Here is a 19,648-nt window from a genome sequence, read left to right on the forward strand (position 1 = left end):
TTATAAGGTTTCCAACCATGACTTGCACTGCACACGCTAACCGCCAATTATGAACTTCACTTCGAATAAGATTGTTTTAGTATTTCACATTAAAATTAATTATATATTTCACATGCAAATAATGCTTGAGTTTTGATTGTTGAATACGCTCTATTCTTGTCTTATAGCACATTTTTTATCGATACTTAGTGTGGTGGGTACCTTAATATTCAAATAAAATATCATATCTATAGCCTACTGTGTTGATATTTCTTAAAAATAACTTTGAAAACAAGAAAATGTAAGAACAATGATTCAATCTTTTTAATTTCTGTAATAATTATTAACGTTCATGACGATATAGTCATCAAAATAGTGTTTCTATCTACAAAATACTGCATCAGCATAATATTATAAATCCTGCCTGAAGCAAACCAAACTAACTTAACATAAATTTTATGGACTTGGTGTTATTACCTATACTGTAGGCTTAGGCTATATTGGCAATGATCATTCACACGCCTTTTTTTAACACAATCAGAGATTTTTATGAAATTTCTATAAAATGCTACTGTATGAATAGTGTTAGGTTTGCCACATATTTTGTGACCACGCAATAATATTCTCAGTATTTTTTTGAAACACGCTTGATTAAATTGAAATAATGGAGTAAATAAATTGAAATTTTCTTTGAACGCTGCTTAGTGTTCATGGGACTGGTTAAATACCAATAATTTCTTCAGATTTTTATTTGAATCCTTGTATGATTCAAATAATTCTTGATTATTGTATGATTTATACAAATCACAATTTTATGCGTACCTACCGTATTCATTTGTTTCTATTTTAATCAATTATTTTTGTTTTTCTTTATTGAATATCCATTATTTTTCACTCGTTGAATATATCACAAATGTAAACTTTAAAGTATAAATACCGTATTTTTAAAACTCATTGATATAGCTGAGTTTAATTCCCCCACCACAATAACCCTCAAATTTTGAGAGTCTACTGTTTGAACATAATTTAGTTTGATGATGCAGCACACAACGAAACGGTCGTCACTAACATTAGTTTTAAAAAGATTTCTTCTCTAAAGTTTACATAAACTTTACATAAAGCCTTATCTACTCCAAGTGCGCAATGCAAAATGTTTTGTGAAAACGACATTATAAACAATCAAGTACAGTAGTAGGCTACCTACGAAGGCTAGTCAATATGCAAGGTTTATTGTGATAGACTCTTCATATCTTTGTCAATAAGAGTAATGGGGTTTTTGAAACTCAATTATTATTCTAGATTAGAGTTTTTATTTAGATCATCATTTTATTTAAATTATTGAAATCATGAAATTCTATACCTACAAAGAGTTATAGTAAAATTCTATAATAAAAGTTATTGAATGTCAAAATTTGAGGTTCGATTTTTATTTATATAGATTATGGGTAACTGTAAACAAAACAGCTCAGTTATTGAATAACTAAAATTTATTGCAAATGCTCTCTATAACAACATCAATAAACTTAATTTATATTCATTTAGAAATGAAACTCACCTTATCAATGATTACATTAGTAAGTATATCTTGTTTATTCAAAACCAAATATAGAAGCTCATTTCATAAAATGAAATTATAGTAAGTTACCCTTTCTATGAAAAATAAAAATAGAAATAATAGATTAAAAACACAAACTACAACTACTAGTTTCAATGTTTCACATAATCTTCATAAAGACATTATTATATCGTTTACATAAAATCTGTACTAATAATAACATTTTGTTTTAGTGGGTTAATATTATCAATTATTTTAGATCTTTCGTGTTCATTAATGTATAAATTTGCAAAATATCCTGAAAGTGGTATCCCATTGCCAAACCTACAATAGAAATGCAAGATAGAAAAATCTATTTTTTCGATTTTATAAATAAAAATACCTAGCCCTGAATAGCCCTTCTATTCTTAGCTTTTGTATGATTTTAGTGTTAATGTTCCATGTTTATCTGTGCTCTATGCTGATGACACTACCATATTATACTTGATTCTAATTTTGACTCCTCGGTTGAACGCTGCAGGGAGTGGTATGCTGCTAATTGTTTGACTCTCAATGAGAGTAAAACAGAAAATATTCTATTCTCGCTTAGAAATAATTTAAGCAGGGAGCACCAGGAGTACTTGAAGCCGATTAAACTGCTGGGTATAGTCCTAGACAGTAAATTAAGTTGGAGTAGCCACATAGAGCATCTGTGTAAGAAACTGTCCAGAGTTATGTACCTACTAAGAAAACTAAAAAGTGTCAGTAGGAGGTACTTATTCTGACTTACTATAGTTTGTTTCATTCCCATCTCAATTATGGGCTCCGTCTTTGGGGTAACTCAAGTGATATGAAGAAGGCATTTATTTGGCAAAAAAGCAATTCGCTGTATTGTTGGTCTAAGGAGTACCTATTGAAAGCTGTAAAAATAGTTTTATCGAGCTTGGAATCATGACTCTCTCTTCAATGTACATTTATTGTAACCTGGTCCATGTTAAAAAAACCTAACTCTATCAACAAGACATAGCCATCAGCATGAACATAGAACTAGAAATAGGAATAACCTAATTACCCCATACATCAGACTGCAAAAAACATTCAAAAGCTATAATTATCAACAATTCGTTTATTCAAAAGTAATTATCAAAAGAAATCGTATATAGTAAAATGGATGTTTGTATTGCATCAAGTAGTTACTGTAGATTATTACACAAAAATGGCGGAGTTGCAATATTTGTCAGTAAGAATCTTTACTCTCAAAGTCAAGAATTGAGTCTGAATTTTCTATGTATTGAACGTGAGTTTGAGGCCACCTGTACTATTATTGGAGCCAGGAAACTCATTATCGTATCATTGTACAGATCTCCTTGTGGAGACCCAAAAGTATTTTTTAGCCAAATTGGAGGAATTGCTTCTATTTTTGTCTAGACGATGCTATAATGACCATACTATTGTTCTTGGTGGAGATCTTAATTCTGCCTTTGATGTCAATCAGGAAACCTGTCATTCCAATAATTTGAAAAATCTATTGAGACAATTTAATCATTCATTCATTCAATTTAATCATTTAATGTTCGGTTTTTTGTTTTTTGAAGTTTTCATGTAAGAGAGTGAGCAGAATCTTAATCTTACTAAGTTCAGGTGTTTCCAGTCTTCCTTACATTTGAAATTCTTTCTATTATTAACTTGGGAAACTTTTTTTCTACAGGTCTTTCTAGGGATAGTTAGATTGAAATAATATAAAACTGTATTGAGGAAGGATTCGAATATATCACTTGCATCTGACTTTTCCATGACAGCACTCCAATTCACCAAATTCAGAGACCGCTTAAATTGTAGTAATTTATCTTATAACAGGTCTTGAAGTAATAGTGACAAAATCGTTAGAACTAGACTCAACAGAACCACAGGGCACACATATCGTGACACAATCATGATCACAGTAGGAAAATCCTATAACACTTGAATTTGTCATATATCAGGTTGAACGTTTGAAAAAATATTATCGAGACAGGCTTGGCCTCTAGTGGGCAGAGTATTGAAATGCATATTTTAGGCGTAAGTTGATTTTTCTTGTTAAATCTCGATGGCAATAAAATATAATTTGCCCCACCCGAAATCAAATCCTGGCTATGTGCCAGACTGATCAAAGCTAGTATAAAATAATTATCCAATGAAGTACATAATACCTTTTAATTTTTTTTCAAAACATATGAAAAATTGTGAAAGTAACAATAAATTGTTAATTTACATAAACACATTATTATTCATGACAGAACACATGTTTCGTAATGTACAAAATTATACAATGAGAGTGGTATATTATACTATGGTAATGGTAAAACGTTGTGTATGGTGTCAAACTATATGATTACATGTTCACTGTCTTTGCAGAATGAGAAACAACACACACGATGAACTGTCTTTGCGGCCTTTGTGATATATTTTGGTGCCTGAAATGAAAAAAAACATTATTTTCAAAATCTGCAATTGATTGGAATGAAAGGAATACCACTTAATAACAAAAGTAATGAGTTATACAGAAATGTTATCACACAATAGTCCAGTCACTATATACATTGGTGCTTGCAATTAATATTGTAGTTCTGATTTTTTAATATACCGTATCATTTGGATACATGAGAGAAGTCCAAAGCCAATTACTTCATGCAAAATTTTCTTCTGCTAGATACAGAACGGCCCAAGAACCTCGTATTTTCGGTTCATTTTCCAGTTTTAAGCTATTTCTGCCAAATCCAGTAATCAGACAGAAAAATTGGCCCTCGCCTTTTTACAGATAAAATGAGATTATTCGGAACTCTCTATCTCCAATGAGTACTGAGTTATGATTTTTCAAAAATGTATAAGATTCAAAGAAAAAATCAATTCTGATGAATTTTAGTTTTTGATCAACAATATCTTCCGATTGTTACCATTTACACCATGAGAAAACTTCTCCATGAGAATAGCATGTACACATTGAAGGACAGTAGGGCTTATCCTTTAAGCCGTGTCCACACTGAACAAATGTTTTACAAACATGTTTGTTGAAAAATTTTGGGCGAATTTTATTATTTTATTTGACAAACAATGTTTGTTGGTGGCCAGTGTGGACGCGTCACCAAACAAAATATTTGTAAGTGAGGAGAACAGGTTTCATGTTTTACATATGTCAACACTGAAAATGTTTGGAAAAACAGTAGGCTAACTTTTTTGTTTGACAAACAATGATTGTCCAAACTTTTTAAAATGTTTGTCCCTGAGTTCCTCAACAAACATGTTTGCCGAAATGTTCAGTGTAGACACGGCTTAAGGATTTTCTCAACAAAAATAGGTCAATGACAGTCATCGGTTATATAAACCATCTTTCGGAAAATTGTCACATACCATTTAGGCGTAACGACACCCAGACAAACGTGCAGACGCCATCTCATTTTCATAGTGGTATAGATTAAATTATTGAAATTGAAAGCTTGAAACTAATACCTTTTACACAATATTGTCGATACATGACTTTCGTCGAGGTTGCTTTGCCATTCCAGAAGTCTATTCTTTCTTCATCACTTCCGGCAATTTTGAAACTGTTCTCACTCCTTGGCAGAATGATGCACATGTTAATTAGAGCACTATCGGTCTTGTGGTGGATTTTCTTCACCAGCTTGATCATCCGCTCTGCAATGGTTACTGGCCTCTCTCTCTCACGGGCAAGTTGTTCATCCCCAGGTAGAGAACCTCATGATCAAACTAATCATCATAAGGCGATTGGACTTCTTGAATCTTTCTACCTGATTTGAAGTTGACTGTGACCTGAAAAGATAATTTACATTGAATTTATCAAAGTAAAATAGCTCATACAGAATGCAAGTCTGAAGCACTTGCTGGTATCATCAAGACATGTAAAAAGCCTTAAAGGAGGCTGTAGCTAGGATGATAGACGGTTCATAAGATGTAGTCGGTTTGCTGCTCTGAATAGTTGTAGGATTAGGGTATAAATAGGGTAGGATTGACCTGACTTTCAAGAGATGAATCTCGTTTTACAGTATATGGTGAGTAACCCACTTTTTATTTGTAGAGGTGAATAGTGAAGTTTTTGTTTTCATGAATTGTTTCAATCTGATACCAAAAACTGAAATTAATAAACACAATATAAAAACATGGAGTACACTTTTTAATTAAAACATTTCAACAACTAGTTTCGGCCTACATTGGTCATTTTCAAGTTTAAATGCAATAATAAACAAGTTGATATTATATAATATATGTTCATATGCTTATTTTCGTATGATTATGACTTATTCATTATTTTTGGTTGAAATGATTTAATTTTAATTTGTTTTATTTTTCAGTTTAAAAAACCACTATTTTGGACTCAGGGGACTTTGAAAAGTATAGAAATGTGGAAATTGAGGTACCTTAATTTTTTTGAAAGCAATACTTTCCTTACCTATGGTAATAGGGCAAGGAAATTCGCATCACCTACCGTCCCATGTGACATTCAGTAATTCAGTAGTCTCCATCCATGACCAGCACTTGCTGGATAGATTGCGTCATAAAAAATAAAACTTAAAACTTGATAACTAAACTGAGATCAAGATGGGAGGTCAGTCATAAATCTCAGAAAACATTGGATTGACTCTTCATCCAGGAAGTAGAGACTCACAAGCTTCTCACGAAGTGCCTTCTTGAAGATTTTTTCTCCTGTTCACGGAAATACACCGGCATCCTGTTGTAAATCTCAAATGCACGGACAGGGAAGCTATTATGAGATCGAGTCAGTCTGGCCTGAGACAAATTGATGTCATTCCTCCTCCTTGTGTTGTGTGTTGTGACTATGTGCATGTCCTCTCTGCTGAACAGATGTACTGTCCTCAACAGTACATCTGTTGATCTTCTCAACAGTAACAGGGAACTAAAGAGATACTGGCTATAGACCGTCATAATCCTCAGCCTCCTAAAGATTAGCGCACAATGCTCCAGCCGATGAGGTGATGATCCGGAGAACATTCTTTTGCAGAAGCAAGATCCTTCTACAGCCTACTGCATGACCCCATGCACTATGCCATAATTGATATAGCTGTGGAAGAGGCCATGGTATGTCGTAACCAGGTACTCCAAAGAAACATTTTCTTATCTATCAATTAAAAGAATGATACATAGCTGTTAGTAGTTGTACAATGAACGTTTTTTTGAGTCTATAGCTGATAAATGTCTTCTTAGTTGTTAGGTGTGGTTTATAATATTGACTCCACGAAATGGAAGTCGTGGAACTAATCGAAATTAATGGCCTATTGGCCCGTGTGTACCCAGGCTAACAAACAATTAGAAGGGAACATCTACAGAACCCAACAATGAAGAACGGTCCTGTCTCAAAAATTTGTTTTGGAAACACCAACAACATGAATGTTCCGGGCGGCCTCCGATAGGAGATCAAGGCAGTATTGTAATGTTAGAATGCAAAACTTAAAAAAAAGAAAATTCGTGTGGCTTTTGTCGGTGGGGAGTCTCTTGCGGGAAGGTCTCACCGCCTGAATATATTTAAGCCATCAATGGGCCTTACGACTGTCATACTTCAGCCGGGACCGACAGTTTAGTGTGCCCATCTGATAACACGATAATGCGAAACTCTATTATTATTGGTATTGAAAACAATTTGTAATTTTTATACAGCATCGACAAGATTTTTATACATCAACATGATTTGATAGGTTGATAATTACAAGAAAGCTTACCAGATACTTGATACTGTGATCACCACCATAAACTAGCAAGATAAACCCAAGAGCAAGTTTCAACCATAGCTCAATCAGCCTGTTATTCTCTGAAAAAAGAAAAAATAACTGTCTCTAGACCTGCTAAGAGTTTATATGACAATACAGTAGGCTACCTGTATCATGCGTATTTCAATGATTCTTTTAAAAAAACCGTTTTTAAAACCTATTTTTTGGATTTGGTTTTGAGGTGTCGTTCAATCGTGAGTGAGGCAGGAGTCAGGTGTTATAACGTGAAGCTTTATATGCAACCTAAAGCATGCTAGGCTATATAATGCAAAACCTATAACGAGAAAAAAAGAAAAGATTGATTATTTATTGATTGATACACTAAGTACATTATCAAAATGATAGATGAAAATATAAGTCAACCTTGTGCTATTCCTCTCCCAGATTAGGTAAGGTTAGACACATAGTCCAAAATAGATTAAGTCTTGTAGTTGTTCACTACAAGATAATAGGTAACTTAGATGATAGGTAGCCTAACGTGTATTATTCAATATTCTGACCAACTTTATACTCCTCCATCAACTCCTAAAATGCAATAAGCTACTTGTCCTTTGAAAAAATAGAAGATGCACATAGATTACATTTTGATCTTGTTTAATGGCTATTAAATATGTTCGTATTAATTTTGTTTTCCTTTAGATTGACTAATAACTACTGTATTCCTAACTCTACCGTTCTTTCTTTAGGCTGAAAATACAGTAGATTCTAATAATCCTAATTATTGTCTTTACATGTTTTATCAATAACATTTTTCAGTTGGTAGGTAGCCTATTCAATATTCAAGATTACAGTATCTAAGTTTCCTAATCAGGTCCCGATTTCTTGTAGCCTACCTGAGTATGGACAGGCAAAAATTATAAGTGACAAGCATTTACGTTATTACTTATCCAGTGTAAGTTAATCGCCACGGTCCATAGATCGGGGAATCGTATGGTTTTATTAAAACTAAAAGTGACTGTTCTGTATAATTAGCAATACTTGTTTTGAAGTTACATTTTAAATGTTAAAATCTAAAAATTATTTCAAATAGGGCCTAGGCAATATTATCTTACCTGGTACAGTGATGAATAGCCTAATCATACTATTAACCGTTTCAACTTTCTGTTTTAAACGAATTCATCAATGTTATGTCTCATTTATAAGAATAAACCTACCAAGTAATGAATAATTTTGTATCTACTGTACTTTGTTACATCTTAAACATGTTGACTGTTCAGTTTGTTGATAAAATATAACCTAATATCCTTACATTACAATTCCGCTAAACATAACCTAAAAAATGATCAGTAGAAGTTTTAAACCGTTATGTTGGTAGTGAGGTCACGTGGGGTTGCCTTTGGTCTATTTGCGTTTTCTCTGTCGTTAAGATCGTTCTCAAAATAGATTAAATCGATATTTCGATATCGATGGCTGTGGCTGCAGAGGCAGAGCTTTATGTGGGTATTTTGTCAACTAACAGTGATGATATTCCTGAACCTGGATTTGTATTTTTCGAAAATATTGAATAGGGAAATAGAATTTTCAAATTTAATTCATTGGAATTTTGTCAGTTTATCGAATTCGAATATAATATTGTGATAGCTTTTATGTTTCTGTGTCACAGTTTATGTTGTGTTGGCTAGCCTGTCAACTATAAAAGCAGCAGTAGCTGCTACTATTTCAGCTCAGCTTCACCTTCAGTGCTAGCAGATCATGACGTACATGTGTTTTTATCAAAATTCCAATTCACATTTTAGCGTATTTAGTATACGAAGCAGAAATTCTATACGAAATAATTTACCGTCTTGATTAAGTGTAAATTCAGGCAAGTGTTTCAAGCGATTCATCAACCATGCCGAAGGGAAAACGCAGAGCAAAAACATCAGGTGAGACATCTGCTTTTGTAGCCATGGGCGCAACTTTGTGCAACATTTTTATGAATTCATAAACATGCTTTTGCCCATGTGGCAGGTATTTATATACATATGTAATCTTACATAATATGAATCTACCCCAATTATCTACCGTTTAGTTGCTTAGGCTTTCCTTCTAAGCTATTTTATTATTTTTCAAAGTAGGTTATTGATTCCTTACGATAAGCTGATCACAACTGCCCTTTCCTGGATTTCGTGTTTAGAACCAGAACCAGCCTATAAATAAATTAGCCCATCTTATTCTGTCATAACCTTGAATCTTTGACGTTCAGTTTGTATCATATCAAAATGCTGGTCCATTTCTGAATTTCATGATTCGATAGGCTACAATCTATTTTTACCAAAAAAAGTTTTTGATTCCAAACTAATTTCTTGATTTTTAATGTGAAATTGAGCAATTAAATGTTTTATTAAATTTTGAGTTGAAAGATTTTCTTTTAATTTCTGAACTGACAACGACTTTAAAAGTTGTAACCAACCTTCAAAACACGATTTTGTCCTTGGCCTTCATATTTTTTTCAAACTCTTCCTGCTTACGAATTTCCATTCTATTTTTCTCTTCCTACAGTAAAATTATGTTCTCAACCTTGATAAATGATCATGTTATTGTAAATCAACTTTGTGATCATTTTTAATTGGATATTGACTGTAAAATGTAATAATATTGTAAGTTTGGCTAAAATTCAATTCAATTTTATTAAGTTGAATAAAATACTTAATAGTATTTTATTTTACCAGCCAAAATACTTTACAACTGGTCATGTCAACACCTCAACAGGTATTGAAAACTACAGAAAATCAATAAATAGAATAACAGGAGCCTTCAAAAATATGGCATGTTACATGTAGGCTACTAGAATATCAAAATTATGTTATCTCCCGAAAAACGAAACATTATTCAATCTTCAAAAACTACTCCATCCAATTACTCCACTTAAAAACAAAACCCCAAAAAAATGTCTTCCATTTTTGATAAGAAATAACAAAAGTAGTTTTCCATGTGGACAAAATAGATAAGCAATAAAAAAAAATAATAATATGACAATAGTGATGTCCACGTTATAATGGCAGTAGAGGAAGATAAGAGAGCAACGTTGCCGATCAATTCAATTCAATTTTCCTTCCATCCATGACCAGTCCTTACACTGGATAGATTTCGTCAAAAAGAAATTGAATCAAATCAAAAATCAAAATCATTTATTCTTCAAAAAACAAATTTACAGTATAAAATACAACACTCTCACAAAACTTGTCTAACCTAATCCTTATATGACATTTAAAAGACACATTGAGAAGAAAAAATCCCTGCAAAGGTTTAACCTGAGCGCAGGAATGAGTCGCTATTTATAAATAACATAATAACAATATCGAGGGAAACAGGATGTTGAAAAACTACTCTATAAAATGAAAGAAATTTATATTAAATATACAGACAGTTAAAGTTAATTGCAATAATTCGTGAAAATAGAAATGTACAAAATATAAATTACAAATATTGAACAGCAGCACAACTCATGATTATAAAATGATGATAATCATAGCATATAATTTATGTAAACAGTATCCACTATGCTTAGTACTTACTTACTTACTTACTTTTTACTTCTTATGTCTTCTCCGCAGTCTGCTTGACCGGGGAATCGTCTTTTTCGTCCCATCGTGGGGGTGTCGGTGTTCACTTTAAGGTGTGAGAAGGTGTGGTCATCAATGAATTCTGCAATGCTGTAGTATGGTCTGTCCATCAGGTATTGTTTTAGTCTTCTTATGAAGGTGTTGTCATTCACTAGGGATTTTATGTTGCCAGGAAGCAGGTTAAACAGGTATGCCCCCGAATAGGCCGGAGATCTACTATACTTCTTAAGTCGATGCTGGGGGAGGCTTATGTCATCCACGTTGCGTGTTCTATAACTGTGCTTATCTCGTCTTAAAGCCGGACTTTGGTTTACCACTAGGATGATGGATTCCAGGATGTATATTGAGATCACTGTGAGGATACCTGTCTGCTTAAAGAGTGGTTTACAGTGTTCTATGTAGTTTTCTCTTAGTAGGATTCGCACTGCCCTTTTTTGTATCCTTAATATTCTCTCAAGATTTCCCTGTGCTGATGATCCCCATGCGACGATGCCATATCTCAGGTGTGACATAAATAATGAGTGATATGCGATTAGTGCTGTCCTCTCATCAGCAATATTTCTGATTCTGCGGATGACATATGTAGCAGAGGAGAGTTTTTTACACAAATAGTCCGTGTGTTGCCTCCAGGTCAGATGGTTGTCGATAATTACACCAAGGAACTTTGTGCTTTCCACTGTTTTTATATTACTGTTTTGTGGTTCATCCTGGGTTTGGTTTGTTGGGGTGAAGTTCATGTGTACTGTTTTTTCATTATTTATGGCCAGTTTCATTCTATTGCAGATCGAGGTAGCTTCAATAAGAGTTGATTCAACTATATTGTTTCGATTTTCCTTTCTGTTTGTGGGAAGTAGTATAGTTGTGTCGTCTGCAAATAGGATACACTTTTTGTTTTCTTGTAATTCATCCGGAAGATCATTTATGTATATAAGAAAGAGCAGCGGTCCCAGGATTGACCCTTGTGGTACTCCTCTTTTGACTGATCGTGCTGTTGATTTGAAAGTGATTATTTGATTTTGTCTTTGGAAATCCAGCTCTACATATTGTTTTCTATGTTGGAGGTAGTCTTCAATCCACTTGAGTGCTCTGCCTTGAATTCTCATTTTTATTAGTTTTGTTTTGAGTATGTTCCAATCGAGTACATCAAAAGCCTTCCGGAGATCGACAAACAGTCCTGATGCATATTTTCTATCCTCCCATATCTTACACACCTCATCACAGAGTTTGGAAATCGCTGTGGCTGTACTATGATTTTTTCGGAATCCATGCTGGCTCGTAGACAACAGCCCATTCGTCTCCAGATATGAAATCAATTGATTGTATGCTGCCCGCTCTATAATCTTGGATACAATGGGAAGGTTTGCTATGGGTCTGTAGTTTTTTGGATCAGTATGGTCACCTGTTTTGAATTTGGGGTAGATCTTGGCTATTTTTAAGCTATGTGGAAATACTGCTTGTTCAAATGATGAGTTTACTATGTGCAACAGTGGGTTTCTAATTTCGTCCTCACAGTACCTTAGAATTTTCCCTGTAATTTCGTCATGACCTGAAGAGTTGTTTGGTTTTAGTCTCATAAGAATCTTGGTTAATTCTGTGTGAGTAACTGCATCAAAGTGGTCGAATATTTGAGCATTCTCTGTCAATTCCAGATTATTGGGAGTATTATTATGTCCATTCAGTTCTTTTATTGGCTGCATGAAGCCAGCGTTCAAGATGTCGCCAATTTGATAGGGATCTGTAATTTTTTGATCTCGCACAGTTAGGTAGAGGTTCTCATTTCTGACATTTTTGGATTTTTTTCTTTCCTCATTTATCGTTCTCCACAAGACTTTGGTTTTATTTTCTGCCTGTTGTATTTTCATTTTCAATTCGAGTTGCTTTTTGTTTTTTACATCCAGGTCATAAGCTTTTTTCATTGTCAAATGTTGTTCCTTGTCTTCCATACGGCCTGTGAGCATATACTTATCATATGCTTGCATTGTAGCATCTTTTAGTTTTGTGCATATTTTCTTTTATTTAGCATATTGAAATTTATATACAATATAAAAAGAAATGGAGAATCACGTAGTTTAATTCATGAATCAGTTCAAAAAAACATTGAAAATAAGAGGGAAAGGTATTCACTACAAAAGAATACATTATTCAATAGTTACAAAAAAGTTTGATATTTGTTATTTCAAAAGGTTATTATAACTTTGGAAGGAGATAATCTTTGATCAATACAGAAAGTATAGGATCTATAGTAAATGAATTTTACTTGTATCAAAATAGTTTTTCATTGAGCTTGAATGCTACAATACATTTATCCAATTCATGCCTAGTTCTACTGTTTAATCTGAAATTGACAAAATCAAAAGGTATATGATTCAGTAGTCTTTTAGCTACAAAGACAAACTGCCTACAGCACACGTCCAACACTGTACGATCATTCTGAAAAGTAATGCTAGATGGTCTCAAATCATACATAGTCTCTCGAAGTCTGAAGTTATTTTTGTTTTTTATTATGTATAAGAGAAGATTCTTTGTATATAATTTTCTGACAGTTAATACTTCGAACTCATTGAAAAGATCACTGCTGGGGTAACGTCTTGGTTTGGAAGTAATTGATTTGATTAAAAATTTTTGTATAGTGAATAATTTATTGAGATGGATGTTTCTGGCTCCTCCCCAGGCTATTATACCATACTGCAGTACTGATTGGGCATAAGCCCAAAAAAATACAAAAATACTAACGTTCATAAAATTTACACAAACTATCGAGATGGCATGTCAAAGTGACAAATAAAACGACTGATCTCCTCTTCACTCAAGGAATAGAGTGGAAGTTTGAGGAGTTTATCTCGAAGCACATTTTTAAATTTTTTATCTTCCAATTCGCGGAGACACAATGGGATACTCTGTCTTGTCAATGCCTTTTATGGAGTATGGAGGGTAGCTGATACAGGTTCATTGATGTAATATAAACTGTTCATTCTAGTTTAAAATAATGAATTAACCTATATTTTTCAATAATTTTAAAATGAATTTTCATAATATTTAGGCCTAGATAAAATATTTTGTTAATTATTAATTCCACATTGTTAAAAAAAAAACTATATCTGGCAACAGGCCCCCTGTGGGTTGAAGGAGCTTTGAGTCGATCATCGTACTCAAGAATGTGTTGAAAACCAGAATTCAGCCACAGTATCCATCCATGCTTGTCGTAGGAGGCGACTAAAATGGACCTCAAGACAACTCCAGAAGTTACCTTGCCTTCAAACCCACGGGATCCGCCCCATCAGGGCAGTTTCGGAGGGGCAAAAAGAAAAAACCCAAGAGACCAGAGATGGGTGAAACTCCAGGCACAAATGTGGGTCAAGAGGCTGAGTCGAGGGTGGCCAGGCGCCCTAGAGGCAGTTTGGCGTCCCCTCTCTCAGCGGAAGGACTTACAAAAAGGCCAGGAGTGGAACTCACGTAGGTCACGAGTTGTGGGTGGAGAGACCAAACTTCACCACTGCTCAAAGAAGGGCGGCCATTTAGGCAAAACTTCTTGGTAGAAATGAGGCCTCCAACCCAAAAAGAAAAAACCCAAGAGACCAGAGATTTGTGAAACTCCAGGCACAAATGTGGGTCAAGAGGCTGAGTCGTGGGTGGCCGGGCGCCCTAGAGGCAGTTAGGCGTCCCCTCTCTCAGCGGAAGGACCTACAAAGAAAGCAAGGAGTGGAACTCACGTAGGTCACGAGGACTAATCAGTAAGAGACTGCCAAGCATATCACACTGGATTGCGACAAGGATTGCAACCAGGTGATGAATGGAATGTTAGTATGGGGTAAAACTCCTGGTTCTTGTAAAGGACACTGGTATTGGTTTGCCTAACTAACATACTACTTGGGAACACAATAAGCTTCACTTTTTGTGTAGTTGAGAAGTTGGTATTGTGGTAATTATTCATATTGAATGAAAAAGACTAAGAAATTGTCAAAAACCACAGATTTATTGATAATAAATAAATTGATCAATAAATGTGTGGTTTTTAACAATTTTTTAGTCTTTTTCATTCAAAAATAAGCTTCGGTTGACGTGTGGGGTTCTTTGAACCTTTGGATCCTTGTATCCGTCACTTCAAAAACAATAAACAATAATCTGGCAACAGAGCAAAGCGAGAAAGAGATAGCGCTATCCGCTTTGTTGAATGATAGATAAGGATAGCAATACCATTGCTGATCAAACACTGCCATTATAACGTGGACCTCACTATATAAGCCTAGTTTTATTCAGATAAAAAATTTAGATTGATGTAAAATTGTGTTTATTGCAGGCGCTGCATCGAAAAATCGTATCGAAGCCTTAGGAACTTCGGATGAGGACTCTATGAATGACAATGCCAGTGTTATAAGTCTCCTATCAGACAGCACTATCCACGATGATGGTGAGTAGGCCTACTAAATCATTAGATAAATTGTGTTTTCACTTTCCTTGCCCTACCTACTATCACAGAATACAATTATAGGAGAATACAATTATAGGAGTTTTCTCTGCTTCTATCATAGGTAATAGAAATATTATTGTATTCGAATGAATACAATTAAGCCACAATATCGGGGCACCGAGCTTCGCTCGTTATTTATTTATTGATAAAACAGCGCACAATTTTTCAAAATGATTGGGGAAGGACAAACAGGTACAGCCCAAAACTGTTTCTTCCCCGAATTTTGATTTATACACTATAAATGGTCCAAAAAGTAGTTTATGTTTCATACACTTGAATCCAGGTCCAATTTTGAGTCAAAATATTTAAAAACAGAAAAGTTTTAATTTAGATTGTTTACAAACCAAATTGAATAACAAAATAACACTCACTAATCACTTAAAACTGTAAAATAATTATTAACTTTGAATATTATGATATACTCTAATTTAGAGTGATAAACCATGTCATGTCAATAAATCAGATTATTTTGATAGAGTCTATTAAAATTTCTAGATAATATTTCTCGCGATATACGGTAAGCTGTTTGAATGATTACACAGCTGATCTCCCACACAGGCACACCATCCTCTGTTATCAATAGACGACGAAATCTGTTCTTCCAAGGATGAATTTATTATCCTTTTAATGTCCTTCAGCGAGGTTTTCCAGGGATGAGACCTAGTGCAATCGAATCTTTATATTATAAACCTACTGTGTTTTGAATTTAGTGAGAATCGTTAGAGCCGTTTTCGAGGTTCGGTGAAATACAAACATATAAACATCCAAATATCTAAACATATAAACAGAAATTGCTCGTTTAATAGTATAGGATTTAGGCCATGTCACAATGCATTATCTCAACAATTGTAGAATCAAAGTAATCAAAACATCGATGATGATAGAGGGTGCGGCATCATTATTTCATTTTCTATAACTTGATGAAAGTTTTTAAAAGTAGTAAAACTTAATAAAAGTCGTACTTGTTCACGTTTGCAGTGAAGCAAATGCGGCATGTCGACACTGTCTCATGTAATTTGTGCCATGCTAATATCCAATGTCGTGATCAAGGTCAGGTTTTTCTGGATTGATCGTGTCAAGTAATTAAAAACAATATTCACAAACTTTAGGCAGTATCACAGTCCAGCAAAGCTCTCACTAAAGAAATCCTCCAACTGGTAGAAGCTCCTTCCAATGAGCCACCGCGACAATGTGATCCAGAATACATTTAGAGGGCGCGCCCTGCCCTGACTGAGTCTGGCAGGCAGTTGAACATTCGCACAGCCAACACTGGAATACTATCCTTCACTCTTGACAGGCGAGTTATTAACGAAGAGCGACGAGTTTAGACCTGAAGGCAATGGAAAAGGAAAGTGAGCACTGCGGCAAAAACAGAATAGAACAAAGATTTCAATTGTAGCAATTAGAGTAGGTAACTGCTATACTGCTCACTATACGACAGGAATGAACATCCACACATGTGTGTAATGACACATTCTAAGTATTGATTATAATATTTTAGATTAAAATATTGTAAGTTTGTATTTAAAGTTTTGTTTCATGTAGTTTGGAAGAGAATATAATGAAGGTGAATAGGCTATATATACATATATATATATACATATAGCACATAACAGAAGACACTTTAAAGTTTGTAATATAAATTAAAACAGGAGACACAAGACATAAATAGATTGAAAACACTTAAAAACTTACATTGGAAATGGGGAAATTTTCGGAGACTGAGTCTAATTAAAACAGGAGACACATGTAAGCTTTTAAGTGTTTTCAATCTATTTATGTCTTGTGTCTCCTGTTTTAATTCATATTATATATATATATATATATAATATATATATATATATATATACATAGAGATAAATGAAAAACCGTCAACTTAAATCTTAGACCTTGAATCCCGTATTTCGGAGGAGGCGATAAGCCGTCGGTACCGACTACCCAAAAGTAGTCGTCATCTCTCATCATCATCCCTCTCTCTCATTACCCACGCACAAGCCTTAGGCCGGTTACAGAACTCGACCGACCGTCAGTGCGTATGTACCATCCTGACCGTACGCATCGATGAATCGGTTTTACACATTCAGAGCTCGACCGACCGTCAGTGCGTATGCACCATCCTGACCATACATCAGTTTTTCTGACTCACAAAATGGACGCTTTTACAGATTGTTCAATTGCAGCTTTTTATCTTCGTAAACGAAACATTAAAAGACGTAGATATCAAGTTCACCCGATGGTCGCCCAAAGAGATTTTCAAAGGGAATTTAGTACCATTATATATATCATTGCTTGGGGTGAAGATACATTTTTTAACTACCTCAGAATGTCCATCAGAAGTTTTGATGAGTTATTTCGAGCTTGTATCACCATTGGGAATACTTGCAGTCACTTTAAGCTACGGATCAAATAAATGTAGATAATATCAATAATATATGACTTTTTCAGTAAAAAATATAGAAATGATTGAAGAAATGTATAGAAAAAATCTAAATTAAAATATGACACTATTAATTGAATTCATTCATTATGCTATTCAATTCAATATCAGCTGATTGTCGGGCAGAGGTGTCAGCACATTGGTTATGTTGCGATCGGGCTACTGATCAGTACAGCTCTGAGAGCTTCTATTTGTTTCAATAGCGCGTCAGTTGACCGATGGAACGGATGTGCACGAGCTCGACCGATGGTCTTCGTACGCAGTGTAAAACGCATGGTTCCGACCGTGCGCATGCGTGCCGTCAGTCCTGCTCTGTACGGATACATGGAATATCTATGGAAAAGACAAGCGCGACTGACGTACGCACTGACGGTCGGTCGAGCTCTGTAACCGGCCTTAGAGCTTATGTGAGCATCACCGTCAGTATTATCATTAGACCTCACTTGGCTCGGTCAATTATTTATGCATGTATTTATTGTGTAGGTGGTAACTTTGGCGATGAACTGGCGGGGGACGAGCCATCGCAGGAGGATCTGTTCGAGGAGAAGCTGTATGAAGCAATCGACGGAATCTCTGAGAAATCGGCGCAGGGCCGCACCAACAGTCTGCTGGCCGTCGGCACGGCGTTCACCCGCCGCTACGTGCCCCATCTCATCATCGATAGGTCAGCAAACCACTCACTATACTCACCAAAATCCCTAACAATATTCTAGAACATTAAGGGCCGGTTAACGAGCTCGGGATTTAGCAAGTTCTAGTCTTTAAACAGCTGGAGTCAGAAAATTGGCTTTCCGAAACGGGGCTTTGTCGCAGTCCTCCACGTTTAAATTAAATTTTGAAAAACTAGTAATTTGAACACAAAATAAAAAAATAAGGAGGAAATAGTGTAAAGTTTCAGCTATTTTGAATTATTTAAGAATGTTTAATTTCGTCAAGGAAAACCGTTTCCAATATTATATAAATGAGAAAATGAAGATTATCATAAAAATCTGGTGTGGCGCACTCATACAACTTTCCTTGCCATTATGAAAATTGATCACCTGACGCTAGTGTTCCCGCGCATCTCAAGTCTACTATTCAAAGATTTGAGCCAGCTGGTGAAAGGGCAATAACGCTGGAGACACACATGAGGTCTGCTATCTCTTCATAGTGAATGATTCAATAGAATCAACAATAATTTGCAATTGAATAATCACATTTTCTCGAATTTGCAATTGATTTTCAATTTTAGGTGAAAATGTTACTGAACATTAATTGTAGAAATTTTCATGCTCAATCTACTCCACTTGATTTTTTTTTTGTTTCAATTGTATCTGAAGCCTGATAATTGGGAATCTATCTGCATTGATGGGGCGAAGCTCCTGACATTTTTACAGATATGGGACTTGTGGCAGTTGATAGAGCTTATCGATGACTATTTTAGGTATGAATTTGATCAAAATCGTTGGAGCCGTTTCCGAGAAAATCACGAAAAACTCTGCTTTTGACAACATTTTCGCCATTTTAGCCGCCATCTTGAATTGCATTTGATCGAAATTATTCGTGTCGGATCCTTATAGTGAAAGGACCTTAAGTTCCAAATTTCAAGTCATTCCGTTAATTGGGAGATGAAATATCGTGTACACTGACGCACATACACTCATACACACACACACACACACACACACACACACACACACACACACACACACACACACACACACACACATACAGACCAATACCCAAAAACCAGTTTTTTGGACTCAGGGGACCTTGAAACGTATAGAAATTGGGGTACCTTAATTTTTTTCGGAAAGCAATACTTTCCTTATGGTAATAGGGCAAGGAAAGTAAAACTGCGACTATGCCTCGTTTTGGAAAGCCAATTCTCCAACTCCAGCTGTTCAAAGTGTAGAACTAAAAGTACTA

General features: G+C 34.9%; 1 protein-coding gene across 1 annotated transcript in view; it reads left to right on the plus strand.

The window, feature by feature from the left end:
• The first annotated feature begins 8,924 nt into the window (after positions 1-8,924).
• LOC111059830 (interferon-related developmental regulator 2) overlaps positions 8,925-19,648 on the plus strand; it is a 42,319-nt gene continuing 31,595 nt past the window's right edge. The window contains exons 1-3 of the mRNA XM_039435541.1: positions 8,925-9,155; positions 15,133-15,243; positions 18,224-18,404. Coding sequence (XP_039291475.1) covers positions 9,122-9,155; positions 15,133-15,243; positions 18,224-18,404 — 326 coding nt within the window. The 5' untranslated portion in view covers positions 8,925-9,121. The remainder of the gene's footprint in view (positions 9,156-15,132; positions 15,244-18,223; positions 18,405-19,648) is intronic.

The sequence above is a fragment of the Nilaparvata lugens genome, chromosome 9, assembly GCF_014356525.2.
Source record: "Nilaparvata lugens isolate BPH chromosome 9, ASM1435652v1, whole genome shotgun sequence".
NCBI lineage: Eukaryota > Metazoa > Arthropoda > Insecta > Hemiptera > Delphacidae > Nilaparvata > Nilaparvata lugens.